Here is a 23,761-nt window from a genome sequence, read left to right as displayed (position 1 = left end):
TACTTTCACTTTTTACCGCCACTCCAATCAAAGTCTTTGCCAGTCTTCCCGCGCTCAAGCGATTTTGGAGCAACAGACTTAGACGCTTACGTAACACACGGTGAATTAGTGGCAGCAGCGATCTTGGAGGTATCGCGTGTTTGCGATCGAGATCCCAGACGTGTCGTTTCTTCGTGATCTTCGACACGTTGATTAGTACACGCCAATCTGAAGAGAAGGTGTTGAGAGGTGTCTGATCGACATCTGATCGCCTCGGGGGTGATGAGTCTGCATTATCTAGTCTGAAGTTTTGTAATTGAATTCAATGATCATTCGGAGATTTCCATTAGGGTGATATGTACAATGAAATTGCATAATTCAATACTCACCAACTCCACCTCGTAGGTCCAGTCAAAATTCAAAGCTCTGTGACCAACGGGATCAAACCCCATAAATAGCGAAATCCTGTCGGTTTCACGGCCCAATTTCTGACGGTGACCACTTACGTGCGGGGTTACACCGAGACCGGTATCAAGAGGCGATGATGCGTGAACTTTATACATATACTTCCTGGCGGGGGAAGGGCTGGAAGAAAAACTCTATTAGGCCACGATGACGACAATGATTACGGCGATAAAGTATATCGTCCTTACTGCTTGGGTTTCAGAAGGGGAAAAGGAAAAATCGTGCCTGGTCGGACGACAAGGGGATGATAACAAGCAAGGCCGAATCGATACACGCCGAGAGGGGAGTAATTTTTAATAACTAGATCTATAAATGATATTGCTGCTTCTTTAACTTTCCCCCTGCTCTGGGAGCAGCAGCGTTTTGTGCTGAGTCCTTTGTTGCTTTTTGATAAGGATTTGAAGAAAAAATGAGCCAAAATAGGGGAGGAAAGGATAAGCCGGCGAACAATAACAACAATGTTCAGGGAAAAGTGGGAAACACGGTTGGAGACGGTACTTATTCCATGTGAATGAGGGTGGATTTTGCTTTACTACCTGAGGATAAACTAAACCGACGATCTTGAAGTTATGATACTACAAAACATTAGGTTTAAAATATTCGAATGTATAAGTAATCTTCAGAACATTTAAAATACTGGCAACACTGCTGCTTTTGAAGCTAATAATAACTTTTATCTCCATCACAGTATCAACATCACAACACATCAAGCCAAATAGCCCGCAGGAAGACCGTCCAAATTTGCGCCCAATTTTCAAGGGGTGAATCCCGACTCCACGTTGAGCGGAGATTTTTATTTATGGCTTAATTTGAATACGAACATGATTATTGGCAAACACGTGCCGTTCCGGAGGAGCTATCAGTTATTAACTATTTGCCATGTTTCACTTTGTACCGGCATGGCGAGGGAGTTCATAAAAAGTTATGAAAAATGAGGGATCACATAATAAAAACCGATGTTCCGGGGGAGATAGCAGCGACATTATTGTTTATTACCGTTTCTGTCTGGTCCTCTCTCTGTGTGTGTTTATGGGTTTTGTGTGCTGCCGAAGAGTTGATTCAACTTATCTGCTGTTTTTGGCACAGTGAAAAAGTATTTTTTTTATATTTCGTAAAAAAAATCATGTTAAAAACTTTATATTGCAGCAAAAATTGATTATTTGAACAATTTATAAAAAAAACATCAAATTCAAATTATTTCACAGTGCATTTTCAACGCTACTGGTTGATGATTGTTATGGCGATTAAATTGTGCTGCGACCGACGACGGGCGCGCAGGAAAGCAAATTGATGAGCATATAATGTACAGACACACCATCACTGATGATAAAGTTGGTGCTCCGAAGAAGGTCCCTAAAGTGGGGAGGAGTTTTGATTTATGGCGGGAGGGTATTGTTTAGAGAAGTGATTGGGGATGTAACAATTAGCGTAAGTAAAATATGGGCCCGGTGGGTGGGCCAATTTGAGAGATGTGATGAAAATGTAATTTTGTGTGCTTTCAATTGAGTATTAGTTTTTTTTTACTTATAATTGATATTAAAATTGCAGTCCTTTATTTTATTTTTTGTATTTTCTGTGAATTTATCCACAGTTATATTTGTTAAATCATAATTTTTCAGCAAAAAAAAACGCATATAAAAAATCAGAATTCAGTTCTTAAATAGAGTTTATCACATTTCTTCAGAATCATTGAAAAGCAATGCTTTGCTCATGAGACATTTTAAACATATTCGAATCCGAAATTCAATTTTGCTGATGATTTTACCAGGACCTTTTTTGACACTTACCGCTAGACGACACATCAAAGTAGGCGAAAGAGCGAAAGAGGTTTATTATTTTCATTACTGCGATTTTTTCAAAATTTTATTAGGCCAATCCAAATTTTATTTTTCTCTTCAATATATTTTCCTAAAAAATAATAGCAGTTCTTTACGGAATCGGTCTTTTTTCTTTAGTTTTAATTTTTGTATTTTTTAATCCGGCTGAAACTTTTTTGGTGCTTTCGGTATGCCCAAAGAAGCCATTTTGCATCATTAGTTCGTTCATATAATTTTCCATACAAATTTGGCAGCTGTCCATACAAAAATGATATGTGAAAATTCAAAAATCTGTATCTTTTGAAGGAATTTTTTGATCGATTTGGTAAAGACTGACATTTCAAACGGCCCAAACATTCAATATTACGCCCTTTTGAAATGTAAGTCGTGATTTTAATTTTTTGAAAATATTGTTTTTGAAAAGATCGGTAAATTTCACGAATGTTTCATATTTTAACATTGTAAATCGGACCATTAGTAGCTGAGATATCGACATTAGATCCACCATTGTTTGGGTGAGAATTTGAAAACATCAATTTTACTGTTTTTAACCTTTGCATGGCAATATCTTAGCAACTAAGGGTCGTATCAACAAAGTTCAATGAAGCAAAATATAGAGAATTTTCTCAACTTTTCAAAAATATTTTTTTCAAAGGTGGGCAAACAAGAGCACTAATTTAAAAAAATGAAAAACTGCGACTATTTTGAAAAAAGGTACCTAAAAATGGCTATAAAATGAAGTTGAAATTTTTTTGCGACCAATATTTCGATTTTTTGAAAAAATCTGTATTGATTCAAAGAGTCATAACACGGTCAAAGATGTTGTGCCCATTCTGGAAATTTCTGAAAGATTGGCATTTGGTGTCCTCTAAAACATATAAAAAAAAAGAGTTTTTTTGCAAATCAAGTTTTAATTAGAAAAAGTGAAATTAAAAATAACAAAATAGTAGTTTATGAAACAAGTTGCAAAAAGAGGATTTTTTCAGCACGAGTCGTGCATTTATCCAACGAGGTTCACCGAGTTGGATAAATACGACGAGTGCTGAAAAAATCAAGTTTTGCAACGAGTTCCATACAACATTTTTTGCAATTTCGAAAAACACCCATTGAGTGAAATTTTAGGTCGAATTTTCATGTATTTTGTCAATAAATCGTTTAAATCAAAAAAAAATGTTGAAAAGTGTAACTTTTCGAAACAAGTGCTGAAAAGTTCAACTTTTCAGTGCTGAAAAGTAGAACTTTTCAGCATTTATTTTGAAAAGTGTTGCTATTCGATTCTGTTATTTTTGGTACAGAAAAGTAGGCTATTTCGTCGTTCAAGAATGACAGGAAAAGTAAGTAGTTTCACGACGGAATTGCAAAAAAAAATTTACCGTGTATCATTTTTTATTCAGTATATTCCATGTCTCGCCCGTGTGGATCAATCGGAACGCGCACTGGACTCACAATCCAGAGGTTGCCGGTTCGAATCCCGCGGCGGGCGCTCTAAAATTCTTTGTGTAAATATGGGTATTCGGCGCCGTCGCTCCGTGCCATACTTTCATACACTTAGGAGCCCAGGGTGGCGAAGTCCTTGTAGATGAAAAGGAAGACACTAGTGGTTGGTACTAGCAATGGTGGCCGACAGCTATAAAGTCAACTTCGTTTCCATATCCATACCTACAACTTTGTCGAAGACACCAAATCGATCAAAAAATTCCTTCAAAAGATACAGATTTTTTAATTTTCTCATATCATTTTTGTATGGACAGTTGTCAAATTTGTATGGAAAATTATATGAACGAACTAATGATGCAAAATGGCTTCTTTGGGCATACCGAAGGCACCAAAAAAGTTTCAGCCGGATTAAAAAATACAAAAAAAAACGAATTACCGAAATCTCAGAGAATTGCTCTATTGTTGAAAAAGATCCATAAAAGAATCTTGTGAAGTGCATTTATGCATTATTAATCAAATAAAATCGTCGCTTGTGTGCTATTTGGTGGCACGCCCTATCTTTTTACAGTAGACGTGTCACAAGATAGCACAAAAGTGACGAAATTTTGAATGTTGGGACCACCGTTCGGAAATAAACAAAGCATTACTTTAATAACTTATTTTGTATTCACAAAAGCTCTTCCATACTATGCGGTACGAGACCAATAATAAGACGCAAGTTAAGATAATAACGAACTAAAACAGGTCTTTATTCTATAAGATACAAAATGAGAATGATCTTTGCAACTGGGCTTATGACATTTCACGTTGTTACTGCTGACGTCGCAGCTGCTGTCAGGCCAGCTGACAGCTTGGAGCCTTCAGGTTGGCTGCGGTTGTGTTGGTTACAACCGTCTGTATTCCCAGCCACAACAACTTATAAAGCATTTCGTGATACATAAAACAAAAAAATCACTTGAAATTCGTTAAAATTACCCCTAAATAAGAACTGAGCGACAAAAACTCTAAGTAAAATTAGTATTAGCCTGATAAAAAGAATTCTACAGTAATTTTCCGAAAAAATATGTGCTACTTTCCTATGCAGGTAGGATTTTTTTTTAAATGTATTCGAGAATTGTTTCGAGACAAACTCAGTACTTTTAACGGTGCACATCAACCAGAGCTTTTGCATCCAGATTTTTATTACAGACATTTGAGTATATTCAAAATTACGGGTACTATTGAAATATTTTTTTCATTCATTCCCTAAAGTACTGTCCACAATGTAATTTACAACAAAGTTTGACTAATTTTACAATCCCGTTGTTGTAGGATTGGGTCCGTAAGTTTGACAATTTTGGAATAAGAAGACAACAACTTCCTTCGTTGCTGTGTACCCTTAAGACTCAAAATAGTTAAAATATCAAATCTTTCTTAAAGGTAGTAAAACAAGTGAATTGATGTAAATAGAAAGAAGTTCAGTAGGATATTATTTTTAACATTGATGTTTTCGAAATTGATTTATGAAATCAGTCATCCCGTTTTTGCTAGCCAAGGCCGATTATGCACCATTCTTTAAAGTTGAAACTATTTTGGACGCATAACAAACTTTTCATCTTTTGAGATCGTCGTATATGTCAAATAGTCGTCTAGTGGCAGACACCTACACAGCAAAATATCCGATGGTAAAATCGCATGCAAAAGCATGCACATCACCTTTGTGAGCAAAAGCATGTAATATTGTATGAGAAAACGTGTACACAAAAAGCATGTACGGATGAAAAAAAAGATTAAGCACACCCCCAAAAATAACATCAATCTGGTGAGAGTCATATCCAGATTACCTAGTCCGCGCCCCAACCTTCTCAGCTATCTCGCCGCTGTGAAATTGTCTGGATCAACACCGATGTAGCTGTATACAGTTAATACAGCATACGACGTACGGGAAATCTACATCGACATCGACGTTGAACGCAACAATTACAAGATGGTGGGATGGCCGAGATGGTTGGGGCGCGGACTTGGTAATCTGTATATGACTCTCACCAGATTGATGTTATTTTTGGGGGTGTGCATAATCTTTTTTTTTTGCATCCGTACATGCTTTTTGTGTACACGTTTTCTCATACAATATTACATGCTTTTGCTCACAAAGGTGATGTGCATGCTTTTGCATGCGATTTTACCATCGGATATTTTGCTGTGTAGGTGTCTGCCACTAGACGACTATTTGACATATACGACGATCTCAAAAGATGAAAAGTTTGTTATGCGTCCAAAATAGTTTCAACTATAAAGAATGGTGCATAATCGGCCTTGGCTAGCAAAAACGGGATGACTGATTTCATAAATCAATGCTTTTGCATGCGATTTTACACAGATATTTTTTGCTGTGTACCTTGATTTAAATTCAGCAAATCATTGATTTTAAGTTATCCTCTAAAACATACCTCGTTTTTTTTTGAAGATTTTTTTCCCTTAAAAATAAATAATTAATATTCTCGTTCCTGAAATAATAATTCTGAATAATTTGTCAGAAATAAGATTAAATTCACAGCTAAAAAAGTAGAAATCCAGCTGCGTGTAAAAGGCCTGGGTGTAAAATAAATATTGCATTATTTTATGCAATTTTATGTGATTTTACACCCTGAAATATGTACCCATCAGTATGGGAAACCTACTTGACCGAAATGTCAAGATCATATAAGCGTTTATCCTTACAACTTTTCATCGGTCTGATGGCCGAGTGGGCTAAGGCGCTAGTCCTTACTGTTGGTGCTGGGTTGGAATCCCGTCGGTTGCAACTTTTTTTGTGTTTGCAAAAAATGTACATGCAGTGTGTAATATTAAGTGTTTATTTTGACTAAGGTGATGTGCATGCTTTTGTATTCGATTTTACCATCGAATTTTTTGCTGTGTTTATAGTAAAAAAAAACTTCAGAAAAACAGAAAAACTTCCTTTACAAATAATCGAACATTTCCCGCTTTATGAGTTCATGGAATGTATTCAAATTGCAAATTGATACATTTTGATTTTGAGTCATATTGAAAGATTATTTGGGAGCTGACCCATATTCTCATACCCAATCCAAATGATTACAGTTTAAAATTTTATGATTTTGCTCAATTTTGAAAAGTAAATTGTGATACTCTGTGTAAATTACCTCAAAAATATGATTGGAAAACTTTGAAACATTGTTTGGGCGTTCCAATACACATAACAACAGAAACAACCTTAGTTATCAAAATAATTTAAAGTTTCTCACTAGCTTTATTATGCATTTTTGACTGGAACTTGTTTAAAAAGATTGTGCAAACTAATCCAAACATTCTTGAAAAGGACATGTCCTACATTCTACCATTTAAAGCTCGGTACACAAACAAGCCCGATATCGACATCCGACACTTGACCAGCAGCACTTCTCTACCCTCCCCCGTGACCGAAAAACAACCCCGGTGAAGAATCCCGTGACCCGATCAAATGTCTATAAATATTTGCCAAAGATCTTTCAACGTCATCACCATCCTGCTGTCTCTCCCGGGGTTGGGACCGGTTCGACAACTGGTCCCAGTCAATGGCCTATACGCCGCCAAAGTCAACGCCGACGTGGAATTTCCGGGAAAATCAGGACCAACCCAGAGAGAAACTGCGTGTGGAAAGCAATATAAGCTGCACTTGGAGACTCTCTCTCTCTCTCTCTCTGGAGGGTTGTTGATATTTGATCGATTGCTTTTTCATTTGATTTGGCAGCAGATTTGAGGCGAATTTCGGAAGGGTGTGTGGGTGGGGAAAATGTACTACATTGAGGCTGGAAAAAAGATGCAGGTTAAGAAGTCTGAGTCGATGCTTTTGGAAAGAGGAAATTCTAGCCAGTCTGTCAGTAGATCTGGAACGGATTATTGCTGGCCTGTGCAATTGTACTGATTGGTTTTCACGAGTCGGGACAAAAAGGATTTCCCAAATCAAGGAAAGGCAGCAGCAGAGTGCAAAAATGTTCCCCACAAAACCCGTCCAACCATGAACCATTAGTATACGTATGTGACAGTTTTTCTTCTCGTCCTTTGCCCATGCCACACAGAAAAAAAAACCCCGAATGTATTGCACAATCAACTTTTGCTTCACGGGATATTTATTACTTTCTGCTTCCTTGCAATCGGAGCTAGGGGGGTGGCTTTGGTTTGGCCTCGCCGGTCGTCGAGGGTCGTGACTTTTTACATCCCTAAGCCATTATTCCTGCTGTTGCTGTTGCTGCAAGCGTCGAAAATATGACGTGCCACCAAACTAATAACTTTTAATGAAGTGTTTTCCGCAACAGGAAAATAGAGGTTCCGGTGATTTCTCTTCTTTACTCTCTCTCATTTTTTTTTCGTTGAGAGATTCTCTTCTTTTGGGGTTAGTAAACCACCAGTTCACGCCCTTTTCCGAGCAAGGGTCTTGTGTGCAGCACGATTCCAAGGGGATGTGATTTTTGCTTTTAATGATCGTCGACACGAGCAGTGTCACTGGCTAATTGTATCGCATGGTAAATTGAACCGGAAGTGTTATCGTGGTGAGAGAATCGGCGACATCTTTCACTACTACTACTTTTTCATACAAATTTATGCGAAATAATATCTTAAACATTCCGATTTCGATAATACTTTCTCGATTTTCTAGTCTATGCAAAATACAAATTATTGCCAAATAATTTACCTTTAACGAAAAAAAAAGTAGTAAAGCAAGATAATTAAAATTTTAAAATATGGAACCAGCCAAAACCATTAAAGTGGCATCACATTTTCATCAAATTTGATGAAATTCATCATTGTTTGTTTTGCTTGAAAAGTTTTCACATTTTCATCAAATTTGATGAAATTCATCATTGTTTGTTTTGCTTGAAAAGTTTTCTATGCAATGTAGGGGAAATTCTCGTATGTTTGGCAGGTTAAGCACTCGCTCCTAACTCCATCCAATTTGCTGATTTTCACTATTTAAACAACTAATTTTGCAAAACTTTTGATAGAAACTTGCTTGCTCACTACCATTTGAGCTATTTATCACTCGATTTCAGTTGAAAACGCTTTTAATGAGTTGTAATTGAATGTCAAAGTGCTGATATGGCAACATTAGAGGCCTGCTGGAATTAGATGCTATTCCCCTAATAGGAGAGTTTGGGGTAATATGGACAGTGGGGGTAATTTGGACACCCCTTTAAAAATCACCTTTTCTTCGGATACAAAGTGAAAACGGCAATTTAAGTGATAGTGCTAGTACTAGTAATGGCCTAGGAGTATGGACAAACAAAAAAAGTTGGAATAGGTTAAGTAGTTTTGGTATAATATATAAAAGTTCCCAAAGGCCGGTTGGCACTGCCTTAAGTTCTAATTTTTGAGGGTTGGGGTTTGCAGGGATTATATGGCATAAAAGTGGACAATTTTTGTTTAAGAGGGTTGTTTGGACGATGCCTGAGGTATGTACGTATAAATATTGTGCATTTTATCCATTTTTATCATCAAAAATAGTCATTTTTGATAAAACATGCTACGGGTGTAATTTGGACACAGCTTGTGGAGTAATTTGGACATACCTGAAAGTCTACCTGTCAGGCAAAAAAAAAGTATCTTTCATGGTTGGTTGAGTTTTTAAAGGGATTCAGATAAATTTAGAGGGATTTAAAATGTCAAAACACGGAAAAAGGAATGTGAGCAATGAGAACTTTCACAAAACCCCTATTTTTTCAATTTAGATAAATTTATTTCAATATTTGAATTGATGAAAATCTGATCACTGCACATTTGGCGTTCAACTAGACTCTAATGTTGATTGTTTTTAATTAATTTCTTTGACATTTCTAATTTCTATATGCTGGTTTACAATAATATTTAAATTTGTAGGGCTACGGAATGTAAAATTAAAAAAATGATAGTTTCAGGTTAATTAGTTCTATATAAAGATTGGTTTGGATAAGTCTATACGATATCTTTATCACTAAAAACTATACTTGTGCCTAATCCAGAATCAATGTTTAAATCATTTCAGAATGAATGATTAAATTATGTATACTACACTCAACTATTTGTTATCTTCCTTTTGAATTATAGTTCTATCACAAAATCATTATTTAAACCATTGATGAAATATTGTGAGCAAAAAAACACTTAAAAATATAAAGCAATTACAAAACCAGGTTGAAGGTTAAAAAAAATGCTCAAAAAATCAAATGTTAAACTTATTCTTCAACATGTGTCCAAATTACCCAACAAAAGGTGTCCATATTACCCCACAAGGCATGTCCAAAATACCCCATAGGGGTGTTCATATTACCCCCACACAACAATGTAGGGGTAATTTGGACACCTTTTAATTTTTGCGATAAAAATGGGGTTTTCATCAAAATTTATCGAAATAAATGACATTTTTCTATAAAATATGGTCTCTCTTATCCTCTGGTGTCATCCACATTCCTTTAAAATATCCATACAGCCCGTGGCAGAGCAATTTCCTTAGGGTGTCCAAATTACCCACACTCCCGTGTGTGTGAAATATTCTTTGATTTATTTCACTTTTTTTTGCAACTGTGAAAAATAATATTACAAAAAGTTTGCTTTAAGTCTAAAGTATGCCTTGGTAATTCCACCTTAGTGGAATTTTTGGCGTTCAGATTTGTCAAAATAGTCACAATTTGCTGGAACATTATTTTGAGATATTGATATTTCGAATATTGAGTATGTTTAAAAGAAGAGTGGATCTCCCTTAACTCTGAACAAAGTGGAAAGAGGGAGCAGAAAATAAAAAAAAAATATCAAATAAAAAATAAAAGTAATGGTTTGGCACTTGAATCAGAAATGTGTTTTAAATGCACTTTTCACCAGCGTTTTGCAATCATTCGTTTTCAAAATATCTTAGTGTTCAGATTTTTTTTTTGAAATTTTGTCGTGAAGCTTTTTTTGGATCTGTATTTCACAAAAAATCTAAATATTTTTTATCGATTCCATACATGCTAAATATTATTTAGAACGCAGGAAAATTCATTTTAAAATTGTTTTTAATTGATTACACACTAGGGTGCCCAGAATATGGAACTTTTTTTCAAAACCTTGCTCCACAAGCTGAATATTGTTCCTTGACCTATTTTAGGACTCTGGGCCAAATATGAGCCAAATCGGTCATCATTTACCCATTGATACTCGGAGGTGAAGTTTGTATGGGAAAAATCGAAAAAATGTATGGAAAACCCAAGTTTCTTACGGTTTGGTCTGCACGGTGCGCAACTTCCATCCAAATATTCCAAAAAGTGAGATTCTTATTGAAAATTTTATGCTCTACAACTTTGTTGAACATACCAAAGCTGTAAAACTCGATCCTGAAAAGTTATTAGCGATTTAAAAAAGTCATTTTTGTATGAAAAACATTTTTTTCACCAACTTTCGGCTCGGGTATCAATGGGTAAATCTCATCCAATGTCGCTCAAAATTTACACAGATGCTTAAAATAACCCAAAAAACCGTTTTCCGCTCGTGGAGCAGGTGGTCATTTTTTCTGGGCACCCTATTACACACTTAGATTTTTTACCGAATTCGTATTTTTTTATTTATTTGGTAAACTGAAAACTACTGAATTTGGAAAAATTGTATCAAAATTCGGTAATGGAGTACATTATTGTTGCTACTGATTTTTGGTAAATTTTTGTACGTTTTGACAGACGGTTATCCGATTAAAACATTACTAATTTTTCATTTACCGAATTCGCTAAAGAATTTAAAGTGTGTAGACTCTTATTTCTATTGAAATTTTTAATTATTGAATCGATTTTGAAGGCAGAGGAGAGGTGACATAAGGTTTGAAAAATATTTTCATCGGCCTAATACAATTTAAAGAGCATACTCTAGATTTGTACCTGGTGAAAATAATATCCACAGAATTAAAACGATACCAATAATCCATCAGAATTAAAAAAAAAACACTAGACGCCACTTACTACCACTTCTTTCAAATACATTTTAAAATCACCATGTAAATTGAGCCCCACATTTTTTTTCTCGCTTTCCGTTAAAGCACTTGCCCGGAAATCCTCCTGTTGTTGAAAATATCACGAATCTGCAGGCACAGTTTCGATTGGTTCTTGAACCAAAGTGTCGATTTCAGCTCTCCAGTACGAATCGATCGATTTTCGCGCGTTCATTTTTCTTCTCTCTCGATTTCCATCAATCTGAAACCCGCCGATGTTGACATAATACCATACCGTATCTCGTCTGTGTTTGTAAGACTCGGGGGGGGGTTGGATTTTTCACCTGGGAAAACGTGGTCCGACCTTTGCGTGTATTTGCCTACGCGCCCGTCCTCTGTTTGTATTTGTTTGGCGTGAATCCTCTCCTCGTGCGAGCACTTTTCACCAAAAATCCAGCGTCGCGACGCTCGGCGAAATTTTTGTTTGTAAGTTGAGAGCTTCTCGGTCGGTTTTATTTATCTTTTTTTGCCTTCTTTTTGGTTGCGGAAAACTCGATAACAGCACGGAGTGAAAAGCCTTAAAGCGAGAGGACACAAAACGGGGACATCTTTTTTTTTTCGAGGGGGGATTTCCCAAAAAATAAGACCCCCGAAGACGACGCAAGATGATTTTAATGACGACGGTCTGATAACGATGATAATGGAAATGAGACGAAAATGGGTTCACGGGCGGCCGGATAAAATCCGATTACGTTGTCGGTTGGCGGAGGCAAAATTAGATCCGGGAACACGTGGTGAAAGCGAGCGGAAAGCAAAACGGAAGCGATCACGACGATGAGGTTTTATGGCTGTTTCCTTATCGTTTTTTTATGTCCGGACGAGGGATCTGAGAGGGAGGGTTCAGTAGATTTTCTCAGCGTTTTCTTTTGAAAATCGGCTTAGAATCTAGGGATCACTATTTAAATAAATGTTTTTTCTTTGTACACTTTGGTTAAACAAATTCATCTTACCAAAATTCGAATTAACAAGTTCGATCTGTATTTTCATTTATCGTGTTTTTACTTATAAATTTGTTACTTATAAATGTTTAAAGCCAACATTAAAACTCATACGAAAAATACTTCTAAAATAACATACTTAATAAAAACAAAACCCATCATAAATGCAACGTGCCACTAATTGACGCACATCAGAAACGTTTTTAGTCAGGGCATTTCTTGATGCAACGTGAAACAGGCCCTTTGTGTATTCTTTTCATTTCTAGGAACAGGAAGAGAAAAACACTAAAACAATGCCAAATGAACGTTGTGTGGACGTCATAACGCGTCCATTCTAATCTATTTTGTTTCTTTCTTTTTCTACCCCGACATGCAGTTTTTCCCGCTTCCTCGTAATCGTTATAGTTGGAAAGCATTTTCAATCAAAGTCAATCATTTGAGTTGGTGAGAAAATGCGATGAAAAGGATATTATATAGCTTAGCTTGTACTTCATTTAGATTAATTTCAATTGAAAAATAGACAAAATGGTTTTAACTTTGAGAATAAACCTAGAAACCATAACCGTGATTATTAAAGCCAAAGTTTTCTTCGAACCAAAGTTTTCAATTTCACAACGAGCACTGTGCAGTCGTGTATAAACCAGATAAAGAGTAAATTGTACTTGGAAAACTACAGACTAGTGCCCCTGAAAAGTTTTGGTAAACTAAATCGATGCACTTATTAACGTGTTTCTTCTTCTTTTTTTCTCTTCTTTTCAGTGGAATCCAAAGCACCGGACCATTACTACGGACGCGAAATCGGACGAATCAACAGTTTTGGCCACGGGGTTCAGGTGAGTTTGCCAAAGTCGAAAATGATTTTCAAAGACTTGAAAATTGAGTGATTTTATTAAGATTTAGATAATCAAACGATTTTTTTTATTATTGCTCGCTAATTCAAATTAAGTTAAGTTAAGCATCCAGCTTCTAATCGACTGACAACTGTCAAACTAAAGCAGGTATTAGAGTATGACAAACAAACAAATAAACTTGCACTTTTTGACAGTTTTGCCTGTATTTGTTTGCAGAAACGTCAGCTTTCATACATTTTACCTTGTTTGCGAGTTTGGTAAACAAAAAGTGCGAGTTGTTTGTTTGTCATAGCATAATACTTCCTTAACCCTCTACTGCCCAAATTTTTTTTTTTGATTTTTTTTATTTTTCCCGTGTTTAGGAGGTCATTTTGAGCAACTTTTGTTCTACGAAAAACTTTACTACTCTTGTTTTATGTCTTTCTTGTTTAATGTTTAGTATTTTAATTTGCATTTATCTTGTTTAGTTTATGTTTGTTTTTGGTAGTATTTGGCCTATTCTACCATCTCCTATCATTACATTTTGCCTATCTAATTTTTTCATGTTTTTATAGCTACTTTTTCAATTTTTTGCCTGTTTTTCACATTTTCTGCTATAAAATGGCACCATTATCATTTAAATTGTAAATAAATGTGTAGAGGCATAGTCTGGGGTACTAGAAAAATTACTGCATAATTCTTTTTACTTAAAATATATGAAATGTTCGTAAAAAACACAGCCATAGTTGACACCTAAAAAAAATTACATTTTTAAAAACATTGGCAAAGTCACATAAAACAAGTAAAACTACTAACCCATAAATTTTCTAAAATTTTAAGAGTTCTTCTTTCCAATGCTTTTTAAAGATCAAAAATCGGTTGAAAAATGGATTTTTGGCGATTTTTTTAAATCTAAGCCCGTCTAAAGGCGGGGTTGGGTTGTAGAGGGTTAAGACAAGCTAAGAGGATAAATTTTAGGTGTTTACAATTTTGCCCAGCATTAAGGGTGCACAGCAATCAAGGAAGTTGTTGTCTTCTCATTCCAAATTTGTCAAACTTACGGACCGAATCCTGCAAGAATCTGATTTTAAAAATAGTCAAACTTTGTTGTTAATAACTTTGAAGACAGTAATTTAGGGGATGAATTAAAAAATCATATCGATAGTTCGCGTAGTTTTGAAGATACTAAAATGTCTGAAACAAAAATCTGGGTGTAAATGCTCTGGTTGATGTGTACCGTTAAAAAAGTCAAAAAGTATTTAAATTCAAAATCATTTCAAATAGCGAAAACATTCGAAATAGTCTATTTTTTTAAAATTTGCTCATATTTAAAATAATTAAAAATACATTTTTTCATTCGCAGGGCCGAGTGTACGCCGTGGACGAGTCAACGCTGTTCGTGAAGGGCTTCGCGTACGACGGAAGCGCCCCGGACGCGTTCTTCTGGGTCGGCAACTCGCCCCGGCCGAGCCCCGAGGGCTACATCATCCCCTACCCGGAGGAGTACACCGGACGGTAAGTTTTCATTTAGGATTACAAGGCTCATGCAAAAAAAAATGAAAGAAAAGCGACTCTTCAAGGGTTCGGATGACAGCGACGAGGACCTGTCAAAGATAATTTATTTATTTTGTTGAGAGTTCAATGAACAGGGGGGTGAAACACAGGGAGATGAATCTCTCCTAAGCTGACTTTATGTAAATATCCGTAGACTTACGGCTACATCGTTGTCAACTGCTTTGGTGATCTCAATTAGAAAGTAAGGGATAAAATAGGGTGTTTCAGTGTTGCCAACCATAAAATATTTTTGAAAATATAGAAAATATATTATTGAGAATAATTTGGAGCAATTTTGACCAAAAATACTGCTTTTCTTTGATTAGAGAAAAAACAGATTTAAATTAAGAATTAAGAAGATTTTTAAAGTTTCTGGCAACACTGTCTCTCTCACCTTATTCGATCCGACTCTGTCTGAACTCGTTTGAAGTACGCATAAATTTCCCATAAATTTTCATTTTCACACCGCGTCCACCTCCGACGACTCCCACGTGTCCGTTCGGGGAAATCCCTTCGAGGAGGATTTCTGCAATATATCCTACGTTTTTCCCCCTCTTCCGTTCCGATCCAACCCCGTGGCGACTCTCCGTCTGGCGTGGGCTTCGTGCAAAGATGCCCTCTCAGACAGTGCGGAGGAGGAAAACGACAATAAGAGAGCGAACTCCTGCGATGATTGCTCTACATCCGATCTAATCTATTTCATTTAAGGCTTTACTTCTTGCTGCTGCTACTGCTTCTGGAACTACTTCTACTGTTGCTTGCTGAGCTGCTGATTACGAATTCGTAGGAAAAGTAATTGATAGAAGGTCTTATGAGACATAATTTTAGCAAAAAAATCATAAATTCTCAAAGGTTTATTCTTTAAATCTTTATTTCTTAAAATCTTTATTTCTTTAAATCTTTATTTGTTCAATGGAGTACCCGTTTCAAAGAAAAAAGCAAAAACTGCTCGAATGGAAATGCTTCATTCTTTAGTTCAGGCTCAATTTTTTGGTTTTATTAATTTTCTCCACTTCATTTTCACTTAGGACATTTTTGCCACTTCCACCAAACAAAACTCCCTTCGCACTCGCAGCAAAACTGTTTTTCGCAGTCATTTACGGGGATTAGAGGCCCCTAATGTTACCACACTTACATTTTGTCACGTTTTTCCGCCACCCTCCGGAAAAACGCGCCCCAGTGTCGTCATGGAGGAATTAGACACCCTCGCCTCGGGTTTTTTGCTCAACAGGGATATTTGCTGGTGATGATCATTACGATTTTTATAAGTTAATTAAATTGGACGAGGCAGGAGGGACCGAGGACCACGTATCGTGTGTAAATTTGTCTGGATGAAGTTATGATCGTAAATTTAATTTGCATCTGAAAGTATCTATTTCACATTTTGGAGTTTAAATACTTTTTTTTTTCTTTTTTTTTCAAAGATTTCATTTTTGTTATAGAAATTTAAGAATTGATTCACGAAACAAAATAAAGCAATTTTGAGCAAAATATTAGGACCATGAGGAATCTATCAAAAAGAGACTCCCTCCCCTTAAGGTTTCTTCTTCTCCGCGGCGTCAGAGTGTATTTCCGGTGCGGCTTAACGGATATCAGCCACGTTAGATGTTCACGCCAGCAATTCTATGCCCGTTCCGTCGATGGCACGTCTTCCCGCTAAACCATGAAGACCGGAAAATGAAACGCTCCCCCTCCTCTAATCTCCCCCACCGAGGTGAAAACATAGCAATAATAATTTTAAACGAATTTCCCTGCCGGCGACGACGTGCGACACGTGGCATCAACAATGAAGTGCATTAGGCGCAAATTCCTGGCTCAATTTTCCGAGTTTTCCTTCAGGGCGCCCGAAAAAAAAGAGGCGAAACTAGATCACCGTAGTAGGCGCCACCGAGCAGTGACCATGACAACGGCCGATCCAAGCCAGTAGTCGGCATGGGCGACAGTTTTCCTATTGCTTCACAGTCTGATGACAAAGTCTTTTTGATAGATATTGCGTGTTGGCCGCCCGGAAGAGGATTTGGGCCGGGGTGGCCGACGACGCCGGTGAGTCTGGAGGTGTTGGGCAGGGTGACGACCCGGTAAAAATATTTCAAAAATTCAAGTTTCTGCAAAAAAAAAACTAAAACAGCTTTTCTTTAAATAAATTTTATACTTATTCCAAGACTTATTCAATATAGTTGATGAGAAGACAATCCTGAAGTATACATCTCAGAAAAGGTCGTACCAACGCGTGGTCTGACGCACGAGTGTCGCATTTGATTCACAAAAAGAAGTGAAGCGTATTCCATGAATGAATCATGGCCTGCTGCGAACCTGCTACAGAATGCTACTGCATTTCGGAACGTTTGTCGTATTTATCATATCGCAGCAAACGAACGATTTTGGCCATCATGGGGCTACGACAGAAGACAATAATGTCACAAAGTAGGCTGCTGTCGGTTGCGTTGGCAGCCATTCAACGTCACGGAACGGCAGCGCGCACACACGTGTCCATTATCAGGAATTGCCAGGTTGGACAGGGCGCTTTGAGCAAAGGGTGCTGGCGTTGGAACGTGAAGATCCATTTCCGGTGAATGGAGATTTCCTCGTGTTGCTTGGATGGGGGTTCTTTTGTTTGACACGTTCAATGAATTTTATGCGTTCATTCATGATTTGAGATACGTGACACGTTTATGATTATAAACTTGTTTTAAAATTGGAAGGAAAATTTTACTCTATGTATGGAAAAGTGTATTTTTCAACGTCAAAATTTAAATTTCAAATCCAAAACCGTCAGTTTCATCTCAATTGAATCGCCATCACGGTGATCAATTATAATTAACGGCATCATCGTTCAAATAAGCTCTGACAGGACTCTCCCCTCCTTCCTGTAACAATCTGCCCATGATCCACTTCATAACGACTCCCCCCTCGGCAAAACCTTTAAAACCGTGTAATTATATTCATAAAATATATTCCGCCGCTCACACAAAAAGTCTGTTACGCAATGAATGCATTTACAAAACGATTCTCCTCCCCCGAAATTTTCCCACCACCCACTCAAATGAAAATTTCCATTCGTTTTCGGGTGGATACGCCTTTCAACCTCTCTCTCTCTCTCTCACCCACCACGAAACTTTTCACGAGTTTTTCCCCCCAAACTCTTCAACTCGTCAGCAGCAGCAGCAGCATCCTCATCACCGTCATCATCTCGTAACGCTCGTTAACAAAATTAGATCAAAAAGTGCTAAATCCGGAAAAACGCACCCCTCTGTGCAATATCGATGCTGCTGCCGCTGTTACTGTTGTTGTTTTCGCATTTGTAAAAGGGAAAATTTATGGAGGAGAGTTTTTTTGCCTAAGGTTAGCTGACCTAATATTGGGTTTGGTGTGTGACCAACATCAATTCAGTTCGTCAAACTCGATTGAGGTCGGAGTAAAGTTCGCAAAATGCTATAACACCGTTTTTAATTATATTTTTTTGCATTTTTTTCATTAAGAAAAGCTCCAACCTTCCAAATTTCGATCATGATTGACATTTTGATTGAAAAAATGTTGCTGTTTAATCAACTTACGATATGAAAAAAATATCCCCAACTGTTAACAATTAATTTATTTGAAATTTATATTTCAGGACATAGTCCAGGCCATGAATGAGCTTCTACAGAAATTTGGCATTAAACGGATGCATGCCATCCAATTTTCGGACTGTTTCACTTGATATCTTTCTTACTAGAGAAAGATATGGATCATTCGACGTAAACCAAGTTACTCTTGTGGACTCTACCCGAACTGAATTGGATCAAAATTTAAGAGAAAGTTCATCTATTGATAGAAAATAAAAATTTCAAGTTTGAAGCAATTTGGACCATTCGTTGATTTTTGAACCCGTTTTTTCCATTAAAAAAACTTTTTCCCTTTTCCTAATCCAAGTGCCCCATTTTGTAGAGAACTGGTAAAAAATTCGATAAAAAATATTTCTCCAACACTCCGATGAAACCGACAGTACTGACCAGAAAAATACAGTCGTGCTCCCTAGATATTGATTATTTTGAGAATAATCAAACAAAATACATTCTTTTAATTTATTGTTGCCTCAAAACAAGACATAATACATGGTTTTGTAAAATATTTCATAGCAGAAGCTGGCCGAAAAGATTGATGTAAGTTTAACTCACTTAATTTTACATAACTGTCGAAAACTTCTAAAATGTTCCATGGAAAACTATTTGCACTTGATGCCAAAGCATAGAATGCTAACCTCCGAAAGCAGGCTTTGAAAGCGATCTAGTATGGAAGGCTCAATCTCACCCAAGAAGGGGCATTGTTTTATATTTGTGAGAATAAATTTAGTAGAAAAAAAAATCAAATCATTCGCTCTACAGCATTGCCTTAGCGTTCTCGATTACGAGATTCCTACTCGAAACTAGGTGTCCGAAGGCTTGATTGTTGAGGCAATTGCAAACCTCTTTTTACACCTAAGCTTCCATCCACCCCGGGATTCGAACTGACGACCTTTGGATTGTGAGTCCAACTGCCTACCAGCGACTCCACCGAGGCAGGACCCAGGGAGACGACTCCTACACCTGGGCTGAGCTAACGACCTAACCTTTTTAGGTTAGACCGGGGCCAACATTTACTTCCCCATCCGACGGAAGGCGTGATCATACAAATCTTGTCTCAAAATTTGCCACCGGGACCTTCTGGGATCAAACCCAGGCCGACTGGGTGTAGTAGATTGATAGAATTTCAGCAAATCGTATTTATGCGATTTTTTCAGTTAAATTCACCAAAATAATTAGAAATAATAAAACACACACAGAAAAATAAGACATTTTTGAATCAACGAAACATTTTGTTGAGAAACAAGTATTTTGTTGAATCAATGCTAAACGTCAAAGCAAGTTTTTCGTAACAACAACAAACTTTTGTGGAAAGGATAAGATACAAGGTTTGATTCACCCCACAATTTCTATTTCTGCGTACAAGCATTTTGTTTAAAAAATAATAAATTGAATTGATTTTTTTTTTAGAAATTTTACCTAGAACCTATATAAAATTGTTTCAAAAATTCAAATTTTGTTCAGTGTATAAATTTAATCTAAACTTACACCGACAAAGCCAGTTCGATGAAAGCAAGGCGAAATATCTTAAGGTTATGTTACGCCTCAAGTACTATTCTTGTCAATATTAATAATAAAAAATTGCAGTACATCCAAGAACACCCGCAAATGTTTACAAAAATTAAAACGTTGTGCGTTTACCGCAGGATCACATTTCACAGAGTCTACCGGGAAGAAAGGATGCGTGGACATACCGTATCAACAACAAACACACACGCACATAAAAACGAAGTATGGGGGAGGGGAAAACAAACGACGGTGACGAAAACTGCGTGATCGTATATTTCGCTTGAATGTAAAAATCAAACAGAGTCAACTATGTAACAAACTACCCTATCCTATTGAAGTTGCACGAGTCCCAGTGGCTTTTCAGCTTTTCGTATGAGCTACAATCAATACAGAAAGGGGGGAAAGCAGTTTTGCCATATCGTTTGAAGTAGTATGTTTTCCCGGCAGCTTCATTAAATTGATTTTATGTGATTTGATAAATTTAATAGAAGTGCGATACGCTATGGGATAATTATTTGGCATTATTAGAAGCATATATTTGCCATTTTTGCATACTGATTCGAGCGGCAAAAAACGAATCCTTTTGACTCTCAGTCCAATGTATAATTATCACTGATTCACAACACGTCCCGTTTCAATTATCCGGAGACATCGCGTGAAGAAGCAAGAAGGACATCGATAAATACCGGGGCACGTTTGGCCGATGAAAAAGGATAATAGCGTGATTATGCAATAATGATAATTGTTAATGACAGTGATAAAATAATGAGCTATTCCTGTTCTTTGGAGGAACTTCTATGCAACGGGATGGCCTCGGATTGGCATCCTGCCCATAGTTGTCAACAATAATAGCCTGGCATGTCATGAATATTAATGGCGATTGTGCCGCTTGGTTGCTGGTGTTTGCTCACACCGCCCGGAAAACTGCCAGGGAATGAACGAGATCAACTTTCCCGAATGAGTTGGAAGATTCACCTTGGCTGAGGTGAAAATAATTATGATTTTCATGGGTTGATCAACTCACTTTATCGAAATGCGGTGTCATTTTTCAACCACTACTTTAATTATGAAATTGTTATGAGATTTGTACATATTTGCGGTGCTTTTGATGTTGTGTTGCCAATCAACTTTGTGGTATTGTTTCCACAAATGGAAACCCGTTTCAAAGCGTTTTGCAATGAATTAAACTACATCATTCAAAATCAATACCGTCGAAGGCCATCGAACCTTCAATGATGGCAGCAGCTTGAACTGATTCACCATGTCAACGCACGTGTGCGGGTGTCGTCACCGTCGTTATGGCACCCAAATCGTTTCATCTTCAATCAGCTCATTCATTACGGGCGGTTTCGATGGCGATGAATGAATTGAAGCGACCTCCATTCATCAACGCTTTGCTTTCTCCATGGTTATTTTGGAATAGGTCAGAGTTGAGCAAAGATTTTATTTATGAAGCTGAAATTATTTTTTACATTAGATTGAAAAATGTGACCAAAAATTCCCTTTGCATAATTTGCACACAACCTTCAATGAGAGATTTGTATCTGAGATCATTCAGCTCAAATTGAAAATCCTTAGACATTCAGACAAACAAACAAACAAACTTTGATAACATCAAAAAGGTGGAACCTCCTGGAAAGCAAAACTTTTCCGCACCATCCCTCGCCAAAGCCAATCTATCAACAGGTCCTCCCCCTTCGTCTTCTTGGTCCATCACGTTAATCCGACTCCCAGTACTTATCGTTCCCCGAAGCTTCCAACCCCACTCGTGGCGATGATTCCAACGAGCAGAACGGATCAATCTCTATAATGAACAGATTGTCGAGTATTACCGCTACTGCTGCCGCTGCCGCTAAAGTAGTTCAGTCCCTCGGCCCTTTTGTAGAGTGTTTTGAAGGATAGATCTCCCTTGTTCTCGCGAGGATGAAACTGCCAAATAATACAGAGGGGATGAATGTGGAAGGGTTTTAGGGATCAAATAAAACTAGACTAAATCTTTGTTTTCGTTGACATCTGGAACTTCTTTTAAAAGGAATCATATTTTTTCTACCAATTTCACAAAAATACCTAAAACTTCAAAAAGTCTCCTAAAATAAGTGCCTTTACCCTACTATCACTGTGCAACCAAATGGATTCGACACCCTTGTCAAGTTTTAAAATACTCAGCTTTCCCCTTCGAAAACTGGAACCATTCCGCGCGTGATACCGTAAAACAACCGAAGAATGATAGCCACCACCACCCTCGGGTGTTCTAGGCTAGGGTAACCAACCTCATTGTGGCCAGAATACCAGCCAGCTTCCCAGTTTGCTATGTTTTCCGAACGACTCATGCCACATACCGTGACGGAACGCGGGAAGAATGTTTGCGGTGGTGTTGCGATTTTGATACACTCTCGAGAATTGCTGAAACATTTTTGTTTGCTGCATCTGATTGAAGGGTGTGATACAATCGAATAAATTTATAAAAGTGCATATTTTTATTAGTTATTTTTAGTCAAGCAACATAGACAACTGTATTTCTTGAATTCGAACATAAAACAAAAGATACAACACAACCTTCCCCTTCAAATGAAAATGTTCCTCCCACCAAACTCACTTTCCCAGTTCCAAACCAGCTGGTGGTGGTGGTGGTGTTTCGGTAATCTGTGCGGGAAAACAACCGGAACGAAGCCCCGAAATATCTATATCGGAGATTACACTTCATTAAATAATGATCGATTAGACCGACGTACGAACGAAAGAGGCCAGAGGGCACAGAGCCTCGCGCCAAGGACTAATGTCACCGAGTATACAGAGGACGAAACGTGTTAACTTTTCAAAATAACGTATTTGAATTTATTGAATTCAAAATAAACATTAAATGATTGAAAATTATTGTTCCAACATAATTGGTTTCTTTCTGAGAATTTTCTATTTTTTTTTTTTTTTTTTGAAAATGTCTACATATAGTCTTATCAGGAAAGTAGAATTTTTTTTTTTTTTTTTGAATTAAATACACTTTATTGAATCTTTCTTATAATAATTACATTTGGTTTACATAATAAGTGGTCAGCTGTGGCTCTTCAGCTTTAGTTTGCTTTTCGTGATTTAAACACTGTTCATTTTCTTAACTTTAAAAGTATATGATTTATCATTTTTGTAACACTAGGTACAATGAGGAAAAAAAAAAAATTAAGATAACCGATTAAGATAAATTAAACATAACCTAACCTAAAACTAACTTAATCTTACCATAAACTAAACCAATCCTTGAATCAAGGGGTATTCAGATATAGCACATTTTTCCCTGAATTTCAAACATTTTTCTTGAATCTTCTGATCCAACATTTTTACTTCTGCTAATTCATGAACCTCACTTGATCTTGTCCAGCCAGGAACATTCAAAACCATTTTGAGTACCTTGTTTTGGACACGCTGGAGCTTCAATTTATGAGTTCTAGCGCAACACTCCCAAACAGGTACTGCATACTCAATAACGGGGTAAATTATTTGTTTGTAAACTGCTAACTTATTTTTCAAAGAAAGCTTTGATTTTCTGTTAATTAAAGGATACAAACACCTGATGAGAATGCTGCACTTGTTCAATATTTTATCTACATGCTGCCGAAACAATAGTTTTGAGTCAAGTATGAGACCTAAATAGACAACTTCCTTTGACCAGGGT

At 37.0% G+C, this 23,761-nt stretch overlaps 1 protein-coding gene across 2 annotated transcripts in view; it reads left to right on the top strand.

Annotated features, from left to right (window-relative positions):
* LOC120420745 (protein Skeletor, isoforms B/C) overlaps window positions 1–23,761 on the top strand; it is a 53,693-nt gene that overhangs the window by 9,253 nt on the left and 20,679 nt on the right. For both annotated transcript variants that reach the window (XM_039583842.2, XM_039583841.2), the window contains exons 2-3: window positions 13,362–13,435; window positions 14,796–14,947. In XM_039583842.2, coding sequence (XP_039439776.1) covers window positions 13,362–13,435; window positions 14,796–14,947 — 226 coding nt within the window. The remainder of the gene's footprint in view (window positions 1–13,361; window positions 13,436–14,795; window positions 14,948–23,761) is intronic.

The sequence above is a fragment of the Culex pipiens genome, chromosome 1 (assembly GCF_016801865.2).
Source record: "Culex pipiens pallens isolate TS chromosome 1, TS_CPP_V2, whole genome shotgun sequence".
NCBI classification, from domain to species: Eukaryota; Metazoa; Arthropoda; class Insecta; order Diptera; family Culicidae; genus Culex; species Culex pipiens.
Note: the sequence above shows the minus strand (reverse complement) of the source record. Positions and strands in the feature narration are given on the sequence as shown.